Here is a 20,842-nt window from a genome sequence, read left to right on the forward strand (position 1 = left end):
TAGGCATGCTTCCCAAGCCTGGAAGTTGTAGATTTTTTTTCTCATTTTAAATGTGTGTACTGCTTCATTGATTGTTGCTGGTATTAGTTTTGGTTGGTAGATGCGAATGTCATGCATGCAACAGTGTGTGGTTTTTGCATTATACTTGTAAATCGACTAGATAGTCAAATTCAGTGAGTATTAGTTTAGTTTGTTGTGGGCCTAGCTTAAAACCAACCAGGTAGTCCTCGTCGTCGCCGTAGTTCGCATAGTGCAGATAATAATAATAGAGAGCACGTTGTTGATTCGGAATGATGATATATTTAACGTGAGATTCATCTGGTTGTCCATCTCAGTGCATGACTGACTTCCGTTGTATAATCATCCGAGTCTGGTGAAGGAGTTTCATACGTGCTCAAATTTTCGATGAAAAAGAGCAATACATACTTTTGACTTTTTCTTGGGAAACCCAAGATTACACAGTTGACAGGATTTCCTATTTATCATAAAGTGATAAGTACGTACGTGGTTTTACATAGTTTCAGAGTGAAGCACAAATTAGTTTTATTGTGACTTTTTCTCAATTTCAGTACTTTCGTAATTCTAGTTTTGCTGGAACGTGACACATTTTTAAGTACTTGGCTATTAATTAAGTGTGCGTGTGGTTTTATATCGAGTCGTGATATATACTTGTTGTATGTTGCGGAATTGCATCGAATTGATGACGATAAGAAAACAACTTTCTAGTAAAGTCTTAGTTTGGCATTGAATGAGGAATTAGTTGTCGAGAGTTTAAGCAACAAAAGGAAAATTAGGCCAAACTTTTATGTATTGAATCTGAAAAATCTTCACAAAATTCAGTGGTATGCAATGAAGCTAGCAAGGTAACTAGGTTGTTCTCGTGTGCTCTCGTTCTGCGGAAAGATTAGACTTGATTGGAGGCAAATTGAGACTTTCGATCACCAAGTCTCACTGCTGTTGACTTGATAATAATTAACATGAAGGGTTCCAAAGTGTTGCGAGAAAACTTGTTGGCCATCCTGACGATGGCGGGCGTGGGGGCGGGTGTGGCTCTGGGGTTTGGTCTGAGGGCGAGAGAATCGCCCTGGTCGCCGCGAGACGTGCTCTACGTGAAATACGTGGGGGAGCTATTTCTGAGAATGCTCAAGGCCTTGATTTTGCCCTTAATTGTCTCATCCCTCGTGGCAGCTGTGGGATCTCTGGACTTGTCTCTGTCTAGAAAAATCGGCATTCGTGCCATAGTTTACTACATGGTCACCACAATTATGGCCGTCGTTTTGGGAATTATTCTCGTCACTTCCATCCGACCGGGGAGGAGTGGTCCACCAGATGATGTTGTAGATGTTCAAGCTCGTAGCAGGGAGACAACAACGGCAGATACGTTGATGGATCTCGTGAGGTTAATGGATTTTGATTTTATTAAATTTCAGGAAAAATAAAATAGTCTCGTTTGATTGCAGAAATCTCGTCCCACCAAATTTGCTCGAAGCAACCATGAAAACTGTAAGTTATGAAAATTCATGAAAATTCTATGCCATATTACAGTTCTTGAAAATGAGGAATTTCTATGAAATTGGGTTCTCACTAATTATACGGAAAGAGTGTTTCCGGAATTCTGCCAAATTGCCAATTCCCTGAATCCACTGATTCAGTGGATACATTGACCTGTAGATTTGTGTGTGTGGTGTGGTGTTTGCATTATGTAGACCAAATGGCAATACATTTCAATTCATTGTTTGAATGAACACAGACGAATTTAATTCATTACATTTGCGTGATAACTGTAAATTTGTCCCTTTGATGCAATTTCATTTGGTTTATGGATTGTTGTTGATGGTGTGTAGATCCGTGTGCGTAATGATCCCGTTAGTTTATCGACAGCCAACATACAGTCAAACTCGCACGACTAGTGGCAAATATTTACATTTGTTTATTGCCGTTCAGTTACAATTATGGTTAAGTCTGGCTAAATTGATTTACACAGATACCACCCTAATGATAAGTAGTTAGTGGGAAGACAGCTAAATTGCAATTGTTTACGCACGATATCGATTGCGATTTGCTGGAACGTGGTATTAGCATTTTCGTAAATGTCTTCATCTGCCAAATAGACATTGAAGTTTTCTGTGAATAACGATGCAACATATTTCCACATTTCCGATAAAAAGCAATTTAATTTTGAGGTTGAAGTATGGCAACTTATGAGAAATAAAATTAATGTAGAAATTGATACTTAAAATGGCCAAATTAAGTTAGTGATGAACAATGGAACATGTAAATATATGGCAAAATTTTGGTTGTAAATACTTTAGAGATCACGTTGAGATTATCAGTTTCTGGGAAAGTTTTGCACATTGAATTTTATTATACCACATTAATCACTATTTGAGTAAATTGTGGTAATAAACGTGACGCAAGTTAGTTACACTGAATTAGTCAGTGTCATCGTGTGTTGCATATTTGCATATGTACAAACATACACATGCAAAGTTGTTATCCAGCCGCTAACATCCTGTCCTCGTTAAACCACTGTTTAAATTACGACGCAGTGTTTTAAACATGTTGAAATTTGGCTTCCGATGAAACTGGGAAAACAACAACAATTGTCAGCAAAAATGCATTCATCAGTCATAACAGAAATGATGGAATTACGATTAAATTAAGATATTTGATAATGTGTATGATTCGGCTATATTTATAATGATGGATAGCATTAGGATTAACTAGAATAAAATGGGAATTTCGGCACATTCGAGTATCTCGATTTTACATGAAAAATTATAATCCGCTAGATATGGAAAAGAACTATGTAATCCAATAAAACTCATACGTCCCACGCATGTACATACATAGATACGTGCTTATGTAACTTGTTGATATGCACATTATGAATTCAAACCTAGGAAAGTTCTTGTTTCATTCGGTTATACAGTAAAATAAATATTGGCAGTACTAATGGCGCAAATTACAGGACGAACTGGACAAAAGAGGGGAAATGTACCTTTAAAAAATTGGACTAACAAATCAGGCCATCCAATTTCGCATTAGTGCGTATTACACTTTACAAACTAGCAGTAATAAGTACACGTGTGGCGTGTGTACTCATTTTCAATGGGTACAGCGTGTATCTAAACAATGAAATTATTTTTTTGTGTCCAGAATTTTATGAAAGGGGATCCTCTCGTTGATTTATGTTAACTTTGTCATACAGATGTCCAAAAAAGTCAGAATGAGTCCAGATTCTCATCCAAACGTTCTCAATTGAACACGCAATTCCTTTAAGAAACACGCCCAACTTTTTGGCGTTCTAGAATTTTTGCCTGAAGCGAAATTGTAAATTCTAACTCTGGTTTAAGATTTATTTAGCCTATGAATTTTAGAGTACACCACTTTCCATGGTCATAATCCTCCTCCATAAGCAATGCATACCAACAAGTCATTGGTGGGAGATAGGCGTTTATCATATTCTCATATTTTAGTAGTACATACGATCGCACACCTAGATATATATTTGCACTGACATATTTGCACAATTATATTAGAGCTGGATGTGGGAGGGGTGTCGACAAATTAAGGCTTATGAAACCTAATATCGCCGGTCTATGTTTTCAGTGATTGCATTACTTAAATAATCTGGATTGTTTAGCATTAGGCCATCATCTCATTATCGCTAATTGTATACTATTTCAGTTATATAATGACATTGAGTTGTAAAACTGTCCGCATCAAGTTGTGTAATGCGCAATTAAAAAATTTGTTATTAGATTGACTTTGTTTTATCTTTTCATCAATTTTATCCTTCTCAAAATTTTGCTGAGAATTTTCCATCGGCTTTTTTCTTGCACTTTACGAGTTGATAATTGTGCAAAGTATTAATGTTTTTATGACAATAAGTGTTGTTATAAATTCAAGGGCAGGATAGGGATTATTTAATTTACTAAATTACATATATGCAAATAATTACTGCTGATGACTTTTGTCCAATCTTCGTTTTATACATTTCTTGTCGGATTGATACATAAGAATTCACAAAAAAGTCTAAATTAACATGCATCCCCAAAGAATCAACCATTTCTGAAACGAATTCATTCCAATATGCTGGCAGGCTCCATTTAGCAACAAGTCACACTTGATAATTTCTGCAAAGGATGAGACGCTGGCTTCGTTTGTAAATTGTTGAATGCCATTGTTGAATTTGTTGATGCCTCATCCATCCGTCCTTCGCATCCGTAACGGAGTTTAAAGGTCTCGTATTTGCAAACCGATGTGAATTAATCGAATACATTCCAACACTAATAATTTTATTTATGTAGCTGAATCAGGGTATCTGCCTGCTCCTCAGTGTAAAACCAGATACGGTGGCTAAAAATATACCATTGTTCACTTGAAATATGTTCACTCAAGCAGAATCCTGCATCACATATTGGAAATGCGAATGCATGTATCGGGATTAAAGAAGGAGTTAAATCAACAACCTGATAAAAAATTTAAATTATTCAATGCCGTCATTTTGTCATTGTTAATTGCGCTTCAATTTGTAATCCAATTGAATCATTTTCAAAATAAACGTTTACAAAATTAGTATGAGTTTAAAAATGTGTAATCAATAATGACTAATAATACTTTCCTTGTAGTATCAAACGGTACTGATTCCTCCAGAAGATCCGGTCGAAAGAAATAACAGTATGACCACATTTACTTGTTTCGATGTCATTTTAGTAGATTTTTTAAAATTTATTACTTACTTTATTTGACAGCGCACAAGAATGACTGGAGGGTTAAAGGAGAATTCAGCGATGGAACAAACATCCTCGGACTTGTTGCTTTTTCCGTAGTGCTTGGAGTCACTCTTGGAGGTCTGAAGGAAAAAGGAAAACCCTTGCTAGACATGTTTGTCGCCCTTTCAGAAGCTATGATGGTCAGTATCCAATATAGTAAAGTGCAGTAGAATCAGTGTGGTCAGTAGTGACCTGATAATCTATTAAAGTTTGAAATATCAGGACGTGATCAATCAATTTTTATGCAGAATAAATATTTAAAAAATTCATAGTAAAGTTTTGAAATAAGAAAAATGACTCCAACTTTGATAGCGTGGTTGTTGTTGGACATTTGAGTGTGATAAGTATGACAGCGATATTGATGGCTATTTATGAAAACGTGTATTACGAAAATATGTAAATAGGTTATCACTGGCTGGGTCGTGTGGATCTCTCCGGTCGGCGTCTGTTTCCTCATCGCAGGACAACTCGTTGAAGAGAAGGATATTTCAGAACGGTTTAAATCCCTCGGGTTATACTTTGGAACTGTAATGGCTGGCCTAATTATTCACGGACTCATCACCCTACCCATCATCTATACCGTATTTACGAAAAAACTTCCCTTCAGATTCTTGGCAAATATGTCACAAGCCATGGTCACCGCGTTTGGCACGGCTTCCAGGTATGGCTCAATTCAAAAGTGATGAGTATGTAATTTCAGCAATTGCCTATTGTTTCTGCAGCTCAGCCACTTTGCCCGTGACGATGGAATGTCTCGAGTCCAAAAACCATGTTGACCCCAGAGTGTCACGATTTGTGCTTCCCATCGGGGCTACCATTAATATGGACGGGACAGCTTTGTATGAAGCTGTAGCAGCAATTTGGATTGCACAAATGCATGGAAAACCGATGGATGTGGGAAGTATAATTGGAATTAGGTAATTTAGTTTACAAAAATTATTGTTGACTAAAAACAAGGAAACTTCTTAACATTTATACCATTCGTTTATTTTACAGTATCGCCTCCACCGCCGCAGCCATCGGTGCTGCAGGAATTCCTCAAGCAGGGCTGGTTACGATGGTCATGGTCCTCAATATTATTGGACTTCCTGCCGAATACGTGTCCTATGTTGTTCCCGTTGACTGGCTCCTGTAAGAAATTCACTCGTAACAGGGTAAAATATTTGTACTACTGATATCTGTACTGACTGACATTTCTAGGGACCGATTCCGAACTATGATCAACGTGTTGGGCGATTCCATTGGAGCTGGGCTCGTTTATCACATGAGTAAAGCCGACTTGGACGACATTGGATCAGGGGCATCAGACACGGAGGAATCCAGTCCCGGTGACTCCAGAACTGATGTCAGCGTCATTGAACACAAACATCAGCAAGCATTTTCTTGAATACTTGCCATTTCTGTTATCTTATGTTACACAATGTTACATACATATGTAAAATTACGACTCATGTTTGTCCTGTTGAACCTAAGCTTTAATTTTGGTTAATCTTTCGAGACTTTTGTATATGCTTATAAGTAGACTTCGGAATACTAAATATGTTATGGATTGGATGTGAATGCTCGTTGATTTGATTTGTTATTTCACCATTTATTAATATACTGTTAATACGTATTGTTATATATTCTTCATAATGTTGAAATTGGTAAATACGTACATATGTCACCGCCACGAGCGGAAATGAACGTGTTCAATTTACCACAACTAATAAAACCACAAAATAAAAATCACAGAGAGTGTAAACTTCAAAGTTAGTAACTTTTTCATTAACAGTACAAGAAATAGTAATACTGGCGATGTTACGCTTAGAAATGTGGCAAATCGTCTTCATCTTAACGTTACTAGCACCCGTAAGGACTAAAGGTCAAACATTAACGTTGTATCGTGATGCATTTACAGATGGTCAGTTTAATAAAAACAACACATTGTTCCAGATATTTCTTAAAAAATGTATTTTTCCTTAGGAGAAACGTTGGAACTAAACGTTGATAATTGTACCAGTCCACTTCCGTCTGAATTTCTTGGAAAAATTGCATGTGGGAATTTCAGTGTGACTTGTGCTCGTTTTTACAACGCGGAAAACTGTTTGGGAAACTCTGTTGAGATTCGGAAAAATCAAGTGTCGACCCTGCCCTGGAATTTGAACAGCATAAAATCAGTTGGTCCTTGTGATGACGAATTAGAAACTAATTGCACTGTAACGAGTGATCCATTCCCAGTCGTGGAGCTATTTGAGCATCCTGATTTTGAAGGTAGAGACTAAAACACAGAGACATTTTCAATTGCAGCTATTTATAAAATTGCACATATGCCAATTTTTCAGGTAGAGTAATTTCACTACCTTTGGATCATTGGACCTGTTTTGAAATAACCGGAGCTTTGAAACGCAAAGTGTCCTCAGTTCGGATGAGCGCTGATGTTTGCGTGCAACTTCATTCCAAAAGTAAATGTTCCGACGAGGGATTAGCTGTGAGGAGAAAAATTCCAACTGCTATCAATTTGGGGCAATGGGGTTTTGATAATGAGCCGACGTCCATATCTCTCTGCGGATTCTCTTGTCGTCGGAAATTAAATACGTCTCTCATTTCCACGAGAGCTGAAAGTGACTCGGATCCAGTACCTCGGTGTCCACATGTGACCATTTTTGACGAGAGAAATTTCACTGGTACGTTCGTGTCAAGACAAATATTCCCTTAACGACTTCTTACGAATATTGCATATTTACATTAAATTTATATGTGCGTACATAAAATTTAAAATTTGTTTGTACTTTTTTTACAGGAAATGCACACCACCTCGTCATCCGAGAGGACTGCGTCAATCTTTCCGGAGATTGGGAGGGCGCAGCCGAGTCGATTTACTTGTATCAGAAATGCGTCATACTTTACAGTCTTTTCGATTGTGGAAAAGAAGAAAGCCCTCACGTTCAAAATGCTGCCGGTCACCATAAACAGCGACTCGAGTTGGAAGGCACTCTTACCTCACAGGGGTATAATTTGGACCTTTACCATCTGAACGGTCAAGTGAGGTCAATTGGCCCATGCGCTGGAAGAAAACCGTCCCAGCCTCTCATCTCAATTTATGTCCTCCTTGGTCTCTTCTCAACTGGAATATCAATAGCGTGGTTGGTCAACATGATAGTACGGAAGAGGGACAGGAAAGAACGCCAGAGTCGTATTTATCATGACAAACCTGCATAATTTGTATCGTCTTTTTGTCATCTTTAAAGAAAATATTGCCATTTTATGATAATATTTTCACTGGATTTTGTGTATTTGATCGTGTGGAATTTATTTCTTGTAAACGAATAAACCGTGTTTGAGGTAACACTAATAAGAAAGGGACTGCATAATAAAACGAGACACAACTTTCAGAAAAAATAAGCATGCTTCTACATTGATGTGATTGTATAAGGTGCAGAAATAAGTCCTACGTCACATGAAGCAGAGTTAACATAAGGTCAAACTAGACTATTTACGAGTAGAATGGAAACGTGATGGGGCATGAATTGTTTTTAAATGAAATCGCATCTCCTTTTAGCTCCAGCAAACGGTCCGACAGCGCAACACTCTCCAATTTCAAAATGTCCATCAATCCATTACTGATCAAAATTCTCAATTGAACACACAAATGGGTTGTACATACTCAAAAATGCTCTTTCTTCACTTGGAAACACCGGAATGATGCGCAATCAAGACAACGAATCATAATGATAATCGGGCTGTCGACATCCGCCCAACTTTACTAAACCTGGTATGCATATTTTTTACGAATTTGTACACCATTCAATGAATTAATCTCGTTATTTTGGGTCAAGTTTATGGAATGACGACGCATTTAAATAAGCAAATGTAAAACTCATTGTTTTTTGGGAGTGATTAATTCCTGTGATCCAATTTGATATTTGTTCTTTTTACCCATTTGTAAAAAACAGTGGAACAATATTTGCGTACCGTTTCCCTTCATTGTAATCTCAGACAAATGCATGCATTATCGGTGTGGCTCATTATTGGCGATTTTTATTGAGATAATGATCCAGATAGCTCCAGTATTTACTGAATAATTCTGCATATGGTGAAAAATAACATGTTTCACTCAAATTGAAATTTATGCATTCTTTATTAAAATTGTGTAATGCAAGATTATTGGCTTAGATTTTACCAGAGTAATATTTCTTAGCTAGGTCGGGTATAGAGTTCAGTTAGTACGTATTACAGTAAATACATGGACATAGGCTTTTAAAATCCAGTATCCCATGATTCAGCAATAACAATATATGTACAACATGCAAGTGTTTCAGTTTTGTCGTCATTGACCTTTAGCCTTGTTGCCAAATAATTGCAAAATTCATGTCCATCAATACTAATTGGTTTCATTATAAAGTAGGAAATTGTGCCAAAATAAAAGTCGTAATAACAATCTGGACAATATTTTTCTGCAATCAAATCAAATGCAATGACAAATAATTTTGTAATGATAGAAATTCGATGTTTATCATTTTTTTACTTGTACAATTTCCTGAAATTATCATTTACGTCAATGGTGTCCAAATTATAGTATTGTCAAAATATTCTAGTATGCATTAATTGAACACAATTTCTGCGAATTTCCGGAGATTGAACCGTAAACAAGTGCACCATTTCTACGAAACTCTTATGTAAGTACTCGTAAGTGAACTATCATACTATTTCTAATTGCTCTTAGCACTTCAACGTATCCCTAAACATTCCGCATCACTAACCCGTTTGTAAAAGTTTATTTATATGTAAAGGTAATATTAAATATGCACTCATAATTTGTACTGTTTTAGATATGCTACATAGTCCCACAGTTGACAGTCAGAAAATACCTGAACCAAAATACCTGTGCATTTTGTATCAGCTCGTATTTCTAGGAAATCTCTAACAATTAAGTATCAAGCAATTCACATCCCAGCCTAAAAAACATGCAAATCATACATTCCCATATTTATATAACAATAGCACTATTTACTCGTGGTGTGGTAAACCGTAGACGCGCTAACTACGCGTAATTTTAAGGTGACCCTTTCATGTATTTTTATGAACTGCCATGGATGCGATGAAAAATATTCTCTGAATTCGAGCTACGACGAAGAATTTAAAAAAGTACCTTAAAGTCGTAACGAGAAAAAATATTTCAATTTGTCATCGTCGACCATGTACTCGTCTCTTTACGAACGAATGATTTGCTCCTTAATTTCTTTTAAATTCATCGTCTCTGAAGAGATAAACGCAACAATTTTCATGTGCATACGTGTGCTCACGTAATCCGCCTCGCACTCATCTGAACGAACGAGCTACGCACGTTTACTAATTTAATTCATTGATTTGTTGCGAAGCCAAGCAGTCTGAGACCGACATGCAAATCAAAGCGTGACATGTATCCTAACATGAGTCGAGTCGCATACGGAATTTAAATACGTTTCGTCCAACCACTACCTACGATCATGTGTGTTTCAATTTCGTAGTCTTATCTCGTCCACGGCTCTTGATAATGTTTTAACATTACGAAAAATTTGGCGAAAGAATTTTCATGAATGAAACTTGGTGGCGGAAATTTAATGAAAACTGTCAGGCTACTTTGTGAATTGCAATTAAAAGGTTTTTGCAGTTATCTAAAATATACACTTTGATACACACACATCAATTGCAAAATTTGCACGGATGAATGATTGAAATACTCAGTAATTCAGGTTACTGACCTTACAAATTTTACACGTCTGAAAAGTGTCGTTTATGTCATTTTAAAAGAGTTTGTATTATAATTTAAGAAATATAATTCTTTAGAAATCATGGTTTCACGTCTTATCTAATTGTTTCACCGATTTTATCAATTCAACGAATTCTTCCAGATCTCAACATTATAATTGTTCACCATTATTTCCAACAATTACCGATTGCACGTAATCAATATATAAATAGTCATGTTGACAAATTTTTGTTTGTACTAAAATGCGATTACTTAATGAGAGGACACTATCTCTATTTACAGTTGACACAGAACGTCGGATTTCATTAACGGGATATGAAATTCTCCAAAATATTGTGATTATGCAAATAATCTTTCACATAAATACACAATCGTTCCTGATGAAGGAGCAGGTACATCCATGTTAATACCCGTAACAATACGTACATCAGAGTTATATGTAATACTGCCAAAATACGTGGTAATACACGCAATCTATTCCTATTGGGGATACCTGGTCCTGAAATTGGTTTGATGGTGAATGAGTACGTATTTATGTGTGGCACGATGTGATGTGATCTCTGCCTTGCATTCTACAAATCTCGATAGGTAGGTGATTGGATTGGATGTAATGTAGCATAAGAGTGGAGGATGATGCCTCACTTGGCTGGCTGAATGAATAATAAGTGTCCGATCGGAGGTAGAGAGAGATTAACACTCGTCATTGCCGTATCATAATAATACACGCCAAATGTTTCATAAAATATGAGCACTGGCACGACCAAACCTCAGACCAAGATCTGCAGACGACAGAAGCAGACAAATTATTCAAACTGTATCAATCCTCAAAAGTAAATTATTGTCAGTTGGGTCCTAAGGAGAGAAGCAAGTCGTAAAGTTACAATCCTCTCGTAATTATTACCCATGAGTTGCAAAAGTGTCTCATGTTCCCTCCAAAATTAGTACATATTAAGTGGACGTCGCTAAATTAAAAATGACATAATTCCTGTAATAAATAACGTAAAGCAATTATTTTTGCCTATTTTTGCTACTTTTGTAAGATTTGTAAAGCAGTCGGAATTATAAAGTGACTGTAAAACTGGAAGGTTCCTCTTTTTCCTCTATTCTTAGCGTCTCATATTCCTGTTAGTGAATCCGTTCTAGTGAAACCAAAATAAACGCCCTTTTCTAAGCGTAAAGTTGACTGGGTCAATAATGAGTCAATGATTTGGTTATAAATAAATACATATTTCACACGAACCAATTCGTCATATAGTGAGACGAGTCTCACTTCAGTGCGGTCAGTCATCTCTAAAAGTTGTAGAAATTTGTCGTATTAATTGGGCATCACTTTGTCCCATCATGAATGCATGTTTCAAGAATTGGAGGTTCATCGTCTTGGTGGGGTTGCCCCTGGTGCTCATCCCACTTCTGCTGATTGATGAAGCAGATGAACCAGGAAAGGTTAGTAACAGTTTTGTGTGGTATTTTTCACATGGTTAACAAACAAAAAATAAAAATGTCATAAATATATTTCTGTGTTTCAAGCAGTTATTAAAGTTAAATGTTAAGTTAGTGTGTAGTATTTAAGAAATTTCAAATTATGATTACTTAAATAACGGGCATGTTTTAAATGGTATTTCAGAAGTTTCGATGTGCCTACGTCATTCTACTCATGGCCATTTATTGGATGGTTTGACCAAACTTTTAACAATTTGAGACATTGACCACGCAGGACTACGAGTACAAATGTGTGTATGTTACAGGTCGAAGCGATTCCTTTAGCTGTCACTGCTTTTCTTCCCATCGTACTTTTCCCACTTTTTGGTGTACAAGATACAGGTAAAAATGTTTAAGAGATTTACGAGATTAACCAGATTATGTATTAAAAAATGACTGAACTGATATCCTGTTTAGCGAGTGTTTCCAAAAATTACATGAAAGAAACAAATATGATGTTTGTCGGTGGATTGATCATAGCTTTGGCAGTGGAATATTGCAATTTACACAAAAGAGTCGCACTACGTGTCCTCACCATCGTGGGATCGTCGCCTATAAGGTTTGTATAATTCATGTCTTGTTTTCATCCCCATATTTTCGTCTGGTTTGCATCCGAATTGTGTTGATCAGAATTTTAACATCCGTTTAGTCAAGTGTCAAACTTGGGATACTCTTGTATCCAATTCATACCTACCTAAAGTTCATTAATTAATTAATCACTAACCACTGTGTACAACGCACATTTATTAAAAAACGTATTCATTATGAAACCTTTATTGTTTTGACCGAGACAAAGTATAAGGTTACAGTTTTATTGAGTTTTTCGTCGCAGTAAATAAAAAATTAATAGATTACTACAGGACGGAACAAACGGTCGTGATGATAACTTCATTCCTAATTTAACACCATCTGATAAGATTAACACATGTTATGTATAGCTTATTTATTTATATTATTGTCAGGCATGTAAGCGTGGAATAATTGCGCGGAACTGGCCTGGAAATTACTAGTTTAGCAATTAAGTAATGGAAACAATTATCAACACAGATTAGGCATTGCTATTGATATTGATTATTGGTAAACAAGGATTTATCTGAATTTGGATCATGGTTCAAATAAGTGCCAAGTTCATTAAACACTGATGTTATCATCATTTTCCTGCATTATGACGTTAGCAGGTGTTAAGTGAGAATTGGGCATAAATTATACTTCTCCTGGTAAGTCTACTAATTGGATAGACATTGTGTGACTCCCAATTTTTTCATGAACCAATAAATGAATGAATGAGTGAGACAAATAATCCAGGTGTCGCATTAATTGTCGTACTGCCTACAAACTATGTACACCAAAGCCTCAGTATTACATAATTCTTCATGTGTTTTCATACCAATTTTTTCCTGCTAATTAACTACCAACCCAAGGCCTCGTTCCAGGATGACTTCAGCAGCAGTTAACATTGAAAATAGAACCCCTGCAATTTGCAGTAGAATCGTAATATGAATACGATTATGCTTTAGTGAACATGGTTTTACATGGTTTTCTGAATTAATGCGCATAAATACATTACTTTTGTAGCAACTTGATAGTCCCATCCCGCCTCTGACTGTTAAACAAATTAACTGTTTTTGAATTACTTTGTTCGTCATCACAAGCTGGACAAATTATGTGCTTGCAAATTTATGTGTGCTTTTGAGCAGGTCGTTTGCAGTTGTTGTTGTTCCAACTTCCAATCACTGCATGCATGCTTATTTACATATTTGCAGCAATGTGTGATGTTGGTCAACAATGCAAATGAAAATCAGTTATGAATGAGTAAGCGGATGAGCATGTGTTTAATAATGAGTTGTTCAACAAGCATTGCGTTGGTTGACGTAAGAAGAATGTTTGGAATGCGTCGCTTCCTGACTCCGAATTTAATTCCGCGTAAATATTTCGCATAATCATTTAATCGTCAAATCAATGTGTACCAAATCATGTCAGGAGAATTAATCATAGAATTTTTCGCTTTTGAGTCGCGTCTCATCTGCCCTCGAACCAAGTAGTTCTGACGAACAGCCAAATACACGACCTCATGCGTAGCAGGTCAATTGTTAACGTTACGTGCCAAGGATGTCTGACAATAGAAATAATTCGCACTGCCTTTTTAGAATTGTTCCATCACCACATCACATTCCAATAAATATCTGTCTGACTTTTGTAACAGGGACACGACGGCAAAGTTTTAATGCCTGTTACAAACAAAGTCAGGATTTTAACCGACCGAATAATATAAATGTCTCTCTTTTCCCTGACTTTTGGGCCTCATTAATTTACTTGGGTTTTGTGAATAGGTTCATATTTTTAATAATAGCTTTCTAATCATGCTATTATGCAAATTTAGAGTACTACAGGAATGTATGTATTGTTTCATTAGAGGCACGCTTTGCTCATGAATCAAGTTCAAAAAAACGTCCAGAGAAATGCTATACACCTGAATTAATGAAATTACGTGGACCATTGTTGAACAAGACAACACGCGATAGTACACTTAATCTGAGGACAGAGTATGATGTGCTTTGTTTATTTTTTGTAGCATCATCCAAACTATTTATGTAGGGTTAGTCGTTTTCGGAGCTTTGATTTCCGGTTGATGCCACGTGCAAAAATAGTTGTGAAAATGTTACACGACAATATGCAAATGTTGGTTTTGGTTACTAAATACAATGCCCAACGTGCCCCTGTCAACTCACCTTTATTGTCAATTTATGTAATGTGCCTAACTGTTTATATAAGTTAATTTATTGTAATTATATTTTTTAAAGGTTGATGCTTGGAATTATGTTTACAACGGCATTCTTGTCCATGTAAGTTTTACTAGAATTAAATTCTGAAAATAATTTCATGTAGTTTTATATCGTCGGTGGTTTATAGGTGGATCTCAAATACAGCAACGACAGCAATGATGGTTCCAATCGTTTTGCAGATTGTGAAGACGAGCAGAGTGGTAAATCAGTCATTCGCCCCATGAATTTTATCATATGACTCAATGAGTAATAAATATATTCGCAGGATGTAAAAGAGGAGGAGGAATCAGCTTCCTACGGGGCAATAAAGCCATCGAATCTCAAAACCTACTTGGAAAATGATCAACGAAAGTCTCGCTCTGGAGACTTGAGCATGATTTCGTCCAGCGATTTGGACCTCGAACATGACAATGTAAACAGTACAAACAAAAACTTTGACTCCAGTCTCCAATTAGCAAGTAGCACTGCTACCATCGCCGTTGATGATTCCAGCGACAATAACTCGTGAGTTGTATTATTCCATACATAGAAAAACACATCTAAAAATAGTGGATTATGATGCGTACCTTAGCAAGATTATAGTTTTTGGTAGTACAAAAGGTCATCATAAGTTAGTAAATATAAGAGGAAATTTTAGCCATTTTTTCACAACTTAAATCTTGATAAGAACAATTTTTCGCTTCCCAAGCACCATTGATAAGCTCGACTCTGACATTCCCACATCACAAAAGTCTGCCGACGAGACTTTGAAAATGACGAGAGCGTTTCTGATCGGAGTGATGGCAGCAGCGAATATTGGTGGGGTCATGTGGCCTTACACGGCCCACTCGTCAATTCCCTTGTACAAGTACACGTCAGGCCCTTACGACAGCTTCCTTAGCAAAAAATTTCCAACGTCCATGAAGCACTTAAGGTTTTCATCCCGATTTTTGCATTTTCCTTGTTGTAGAGCGACAAGCAAATATGTTAAATGTGGCAGCATTGTAACTAATAATTTAATGGAACTGATTTATTCCTTGTTAGCACAACCTGTTGTTTTTGCAGTTCTAACTTAGAAAATGCACGCTGGATGTAGATGTGTAATTATGTATAGGTCAAACTGAGGGAGGACTTGTTTAGCGAGTAGATATGTATTTATACTGCACAATTAGTGCACTTTTGCATTAAAAAACCTGTGCTATTTTGTGTTGTGACTAATATTACGAATTATTATTGGCGTGTTGTTGCATTGATGATGGTGTGCAGTCGTTGGTCACGAGCAGTCCTGATGGCAGTCGCGTACTCGAGCAATTTGGGCGGAACTGGCAGCATCACGGGGTCAAGTCCCAATCTCATTTTAAAGGCGAAAATGCATACGTAAGAGAATAAGTTCGTTTAGACTTTTTTTTCCAAGAATCGTCTGCAAAGTACGGACCACGACGATTGGCTTCACTACACATCATCTTTTGACGATGAGGCTTTTATTTAATAAGTTTTAGTTTATTGAATGGCTACCAAAATTAAATTGCATTTTCTTAAGTTAAGAGGCGTCAGTATTGCGTGTCGACTTATGCAGCTAAAAATACGGCATAAGAACATGCACGGCAGACTTGTTGGGTGACGGGATAGTTGCATTAATTGATTTTGGTTTATGTATAATTAACTAACTTTAACTGAAGCAATTAACTTTTTGGTAATTGGTTTGATTTTTGCTTACTAATAAAAATGTAGTGAAGCTTCAGAGGAAACTGATGGGACTCAACATAAACTGATAAAAATGCTTTTGCTGGCCACTGCATATTCTGCCAATCTCGGTGGTACTGGAACGATTACAGGGACAGCACCCAATTTGGTATTGCAAGATAACCTCCGACGAAAGTAAGTCCCATCCCAAGCAAAACAAACTTATTGGGACACTGGAAGTCTCTTTGTTTAATGGATGAGTATTGTATTATTTATGTAGCTAGCTATGTATTGTGCTTATATGTTTTACGAAATTATTTATTTATATTTATAAAATCTGCATGATTGTCATGTTGCTTATCTATTCTTGCTTTTTTGTGCGTCTTAAAAATGTAATGCTTTAATTTTGAAGAATCCAAATAATAAACGTACGTGGAGGAATAAGAGTTTCTTAAAATGTGTGTAGGGTGAACATTGGTCAGGATGGGAAATACACGGATTTGACGTAAGAAATTAAGTTCCAAAATTAATGCCTTCAATTAGAAATAAAAAAATGCATGATAATGCTATTGAATTTTAGATTTGCGACCTGGATGGCATTCAACGTACCTCCAATGATCGTTAACATCATCATCGCCTGGATGTACCTCGTTGTGATTTACTTCGGGCTCCCAGGAAGTAAAAAGAGCAAGAGTTTGAGTTTAGGAAATCGTAAAAGTGTTGAGCGTCTTTTGAAGGAAAAGTATCGAGCTTTGGGGCCAATGACGTTTCATGAAATTGCCGTCTTAATTCTCTTCATTTTTGTGGTTTTACTGTGGCTTTTCCGACAACCGAAATTCATTGAGGGATGGGCAGACTTACTTCCGGGGGCTGAAATTGGCGACTCGAGTAAGTGGTCAGTAATGTTTTAATGGGAGGGTTTTCTTAAAAACTTGTGATTGCAGCGGCTGCCATGTTGGTTGTTTTTCTACTCTTCGTGATTCCGAAAGATTACAATTTCCTCCGTCAAGGTAGGTAGACTGCAGAAAATTTTTGAGATTTATGTGTAATTTTGCTAACCAATTAATTCTTACTGTTTGTTTAGGAAAGGGAAAAGTTGAAGCGTTGCTGGATTGGAAGTTTGTCCAAAGTAATTTGCCATGGGGCGTGGTCTTGCTCATGGGTATGGTCGACATGCTAATTGAATGATAATGAAATGCACTTGGTGAACCAATTAACCAAACTACGAACAATATATGCAGGTGGAGGATTTGCTTTGTCGGATGCTTCAGACGTCTCAGGTCTATCAGCCTGGATTGGCGAACACTTGAACAGCCTTAAGGATTTGAATCAAGTTCTCATGCTTTTCATCGTCATGATTATGACCGCATCAATTACTGAAGTTGCATCCAACACTGCCTGCGCCAACGTGCTCATCCCCATTCTCATCTCGCTGGTAAGGATTTATCACAAGTTTAGAATTATTGCTCAGTTTGTAGATGACAAACTAAATCTAATTTTTATAGTCCCGACGACTTAACATTCATCCCCTGTATTTGACCCTTCCTGCAACGGTGACCTGCTCGTACGCCTTCATGCTTCCAGTCGGTAAGTTAAATTAATTAATCTACCAAGAATTTTTTATAACGTTGTGACATGTCTTTGTAGCGACCCCTCCAAATGCAATTGTGAGTAACAAAATTTACCATTATACATATGTAGTCCCTCAGATATGGTTTCCTTACTTGATGATATGCTTACCAGGTATTCGCTGCCGGAAATATGAAGATTTGGGAAATGGTAAAATCCGGAGCGTTTTTGAACCTTTCATGCGTCGTGGTATTACTACTTTTTAATATTTCTTATGGAAACTTAATATTTAACTATAATAATTATGAGTACCCTTCACTTGATAATTCCACTGAGATTATGCCCATGCTTTTATAACCCAACGAATAATACTAATCTAAAGTTTTATGGAATGTTTATGTTAAATAAATATAATAAAACAACGTTACAAACTGAACAAGTTTTTTTAGGTATAAATACTGCGAATAAATGCTTAATATTTATTTCTCACGACGACAAATGTTCAAGATAAATCACAATGTAAAAATTATAAAAAAATAAATCAAGTCGCAATGTAGTAACGATTACTACTTTCAGATCAATCAAAGCTTCTAACGAACAATCAACAATAAGTAGTAAATAACAACTACTGATAATTAGGATACATCCTTCTGTACAAGTCATCCAATTCCTTCTTGTCTTTCTGGATACGTTCTTCTACCTGAAAATTTGCCAATAACAAATTTAACTTCAACTTGTTCTGCACATTGTTCTGACATTATGAATACTTTGAGGATATGACTTTGCGTTACCTGTTGACGGAACACGAGGAGGGCGAAATCGTTGGGGTCGAACTGAAGAGCAAGTTTGATATATTTCCAAGCTTCTTCGTACTTCCTCAATTGATAATTTGCTTCTGCGTATCTGGAACATTCAAATCAGAAATTGTTTTTGACTTTGAATTAATGTCTGTAAGGATTTTGGATTTTACATAAATACCTACCTGAAGTACACTTTTCCATTTTTTGGAGCCGGCATGTTCGGCTTCAAGGCTGCTTTGCAGGCGACAGCGGCTTGAGCAGGTTGGTCAATGCGAAGGTGACAGAGAGCAGAGTTCGAGAACAGCTTGTACATCAGTTCACGGCGTGCGTCGTCTTGCGCCTTTTCGAATACAATCGCCTCCTCCAAAATTTCCAACGCTTTTTCATATCTGTGGAGAAAGAGTTTAATTTTTATTATAATTTGAGCCTAGATATTGTTCAATCTGTACATCAATATCCAGTAAAATTTTACCTTTCAATTGCTTCGGGATACATGCTAAATTTAACTTTGGAATTTCCAGCCTCTCGCAACTCGTCCGCACATTTGTAAATCTCTTCGAAGCTGTGCTCTGCCCTTTGTCGAGAGGACATTTGGAAAATTGGCTTCTTCAAGGGGACAGCAGAAGCTCGCACCATTTCGATCACCATTAAAATTCGAGAGTCTGAAATGACCAAATAAATTAAAATATTAATAATGTGCATGACCACTTAGGGTGCAACAAATTATGTGATTTGAGAACCGGTGAAATGAAACTTTCGACTTACTCGAAGGGATCACTGTTGGGCATCCAAGTTTTCCGTAGGCATACTCAGGCTCGAACAGAAACTTTGAAATTTCACCGACCCTCATGGTTTTCACACCGAATTCAACTCCAAGGAGGAGTTCGCCTTTGCCCAATTTGTGCGATCCTAAGAGTTCCCTGCTACCGGTCGAGTCGATCGGTTCTTCATTTCCTTCTACGAAGGTGATGTAATGCATCCAAATGTATCCTTCTGGGGGAATGAGTTCCGTCTCAGAGCCTTCCTTCATAACCTGCTTCTTAATTCCTCCATCATGCGTCAAGTCGTACATCGTGGCAGCCAAATTATCGAACGAGCCAACGCCAAAGTCCTCATATGTGAAGTAGTTGAAGAGATCCGAGCGAAGTCCAGTCTGCATAGCTTTGTATCGATCCACCCCGTCGAAATTGTCGTAATGGTTATCTTCAGGAAAGGTCACTCTCGGTCTCTTGGGTTTTGGCATGTAGGTTTTGACTACTTCTTGGTTGTTCCATGCCCTGAAACATACAATTATTACCCAATCGGGAGGATTATTAATTAAGCGAATAATTAAACTGAAGAGGACATGACTTAATGAAATATGTATGAAAATTTAACAAAAATTACAATTTTAAATCTATCAAACTTACCATCCGTCATCTTTGGCCACCTGTTGTTTTAGATGTAATTGATACGATTGACCACGTCCGTAAGGTTGACGAGGGACGTAAACTGGATTCGAACTTGTAAAAATAGACGAAACTGGAGGAAAATTAGGATGTCGAAATACTGGGGGGTGTGAGCTTATTGCAAAGACTCCGTTGGGCGGTCGAATTGCTCGAAAGGACGGACCGGCAACGGGAGGAGGGTAAAAGATGAATCTTTTATTTGGGTTATTTGGGTTGTTTTCCATTTTCTTGGTTTTCGAAAAATTGAAAAAAAAATTCTTCCTCTCAGTAAATACTTGCAAAATGCTGGAAAAATTGGTTATGGCTTTGAAAATTCTGATGATCTGAAAACTTTACAAGGGTGAAGCTGGTGGGGAGAGGAGAAGGGTCAGAAAGACTTCACAGGTCGGGTGACTGTTGAAGAATGATGAATTTGATGGAAATTGGTCTTGTATTTATAGTGGTTGGCAGGCAGCGTCGTTTGCTCAGATGACGCTTTGCTCCTTGGAGAACCAATCGGGTCGCGCTGCACAAGGAAAACAACAGAATCTGCGGCTTGGGAAGGGATGCATCAAGAAGACAAAGGAAGCGTCGTCAAAAATCAGTTATTAAT

The 20,842-nt window shown here is 37.0% G+C and overlaps 3 protein-coding genes and 1 long non-coding RNA gene across 6 annotated transcripts; 3 read left to right on the forward strand and 1 right to left on the reverse strand.

Annotated features, from left to right (window-relative positions):
• Window positions 1-187: 187 nt before the first annotated feature.
• LOC110850882 (excitatory amino acid transporter 3) lies at window positions 188-8,109 on the forward strand. Its single transcript, XM_022098480.2, has 11 exons — window positions 188-1,399; window positions 1,461-1,503; window positions 4,635-4,683; window positions 4,758-4,918; window positions 5,183-5,439; window positions 5,501-5,695; window positions 5,775-5,909; window positions 5,979-6,681; window positions 6,744-7,031; window positions 7,103-7,444; window positions 7,561-8,109. Exons 1-8 carry the CDS (start codon window positions 978-980, stop codon window positions 6,163-6,165), a joined length of 1,449 nt encoding a protein of 482 aa, XP_021954172.1. The 5' UTR covers window positions 188-977; the 3' UTR covers window positions 6,166-6,681; window positions 6,744-7,031; window positions 7,103-7,444; window positions 7,561-8,109.
• On the forward strand, window positions 1,554-4,582 carry LOC118432866. Its single transcript, XR_004835140.1, has 2 exons — window positions 1,554-4,245; window positions 4,314-4,582. It is a non-coding gene; the product is annotated as an uncharacterized LOC118432866 (long non-coding RNA).
• Window positions 8,110-11,167: 3,058 nt separating the features above from the next.
• LOC110850797 (solute carrier family 13 member 5) lies at window positions 11,168-18,458 on the forward strand. Of its 3 annotated transcripts, none has more exons than XM_035853077.1 (16): window positions 11,168-11,952; window positions 12,134-12,181; window positions 12,255-12,330; window positions 12,406-12,547; window positions 14,790-14,831; window positions 14,899-14,971; window positions 15,037-15,275; window positions 15,460-15,684; window positions 16,900-16,938; window positions 17,014-17,321; window positions 17,378-17,443; window positions 17,518-17,595; window positions 17,675-17,868; window positions 17,939-18,020; window positions 18,081-18,100; window positions 18,177-18,458. In XM_035853077.1, the coding sequence occupies exons 1-16, from the start codon at window positions 11,851-11,853 to the stop codon at window positions 18,357-18,359; spliced, it is 1,917 nt and encodes a 638-aa protein (XP_035708970.1). In that variant the 5' UTR covers window positions 11,168-11,850; the 3' UTR covers window positions 18,360-18,458. The 3 variants fall into 3 exon arrangements, with proteins under 3 accessions (XP_035708970.1, XP_021954055.1, XP_021954054.1); XM_022098363.2 differs by lacking the exon at window positions 15,460-15,684 and adding an exon at window positions 16,017-16,127 and having other exon boundaries at window positions 11,171-11,952; XM_022098362.2 differs by lacking the exon at window positions 15,460-15,684 and adding an exon at window positions 16,482-16,628 and having other exon boundaries at window positions 11,178-11,952.
• Window positions 18,459-18,529: 71 nt separating this feature from the next.
• Window positions 18,530-20,748, reverse strand: LOC110851018 (inactive peptidyl-prolyl cis-trans isomerase FKBP6). The gene is made up of 6 exons (XM_022098644.2): window positions 20,212-20,748; window positions 19,568-20,079; window positions 19,275-19,464; window positions 18,985-19,191; window positions 18,794-18,905; window positions 18,530-18,702 (listed from the first exon to the last, which is right to left on the reverse strand). Exons 1-6 carry the CDS (start codon window positions 20,472-20,474, stop codon window positions 18,628-18,630), a joined length of 1,359 nt encoding a protein of 452 aa, XP_021954336.1. The 5' UTR covers window positions 20,475-20,748; the 3' UTR covers window positions 18,530-18,627.
• Window positions 20,749-20,842: the final 94 nt, after the last annotated feature.

The sequence above is a fragment of the Folsomia candida genome, unplaced genomic scaffold, assembly GCF_002217175.1.
Source record: "Folsomia candida strain VU population unplaced genomic scaffold, ASM221717v1 Fcan01_Sc006, whole genome shotgun sequence".
NCBI lineage: Eukaryota > Metazoa > Arthropoda > Collembola > Entomobryomorpha > Isotomidae > Folsomia > Folsomia candida.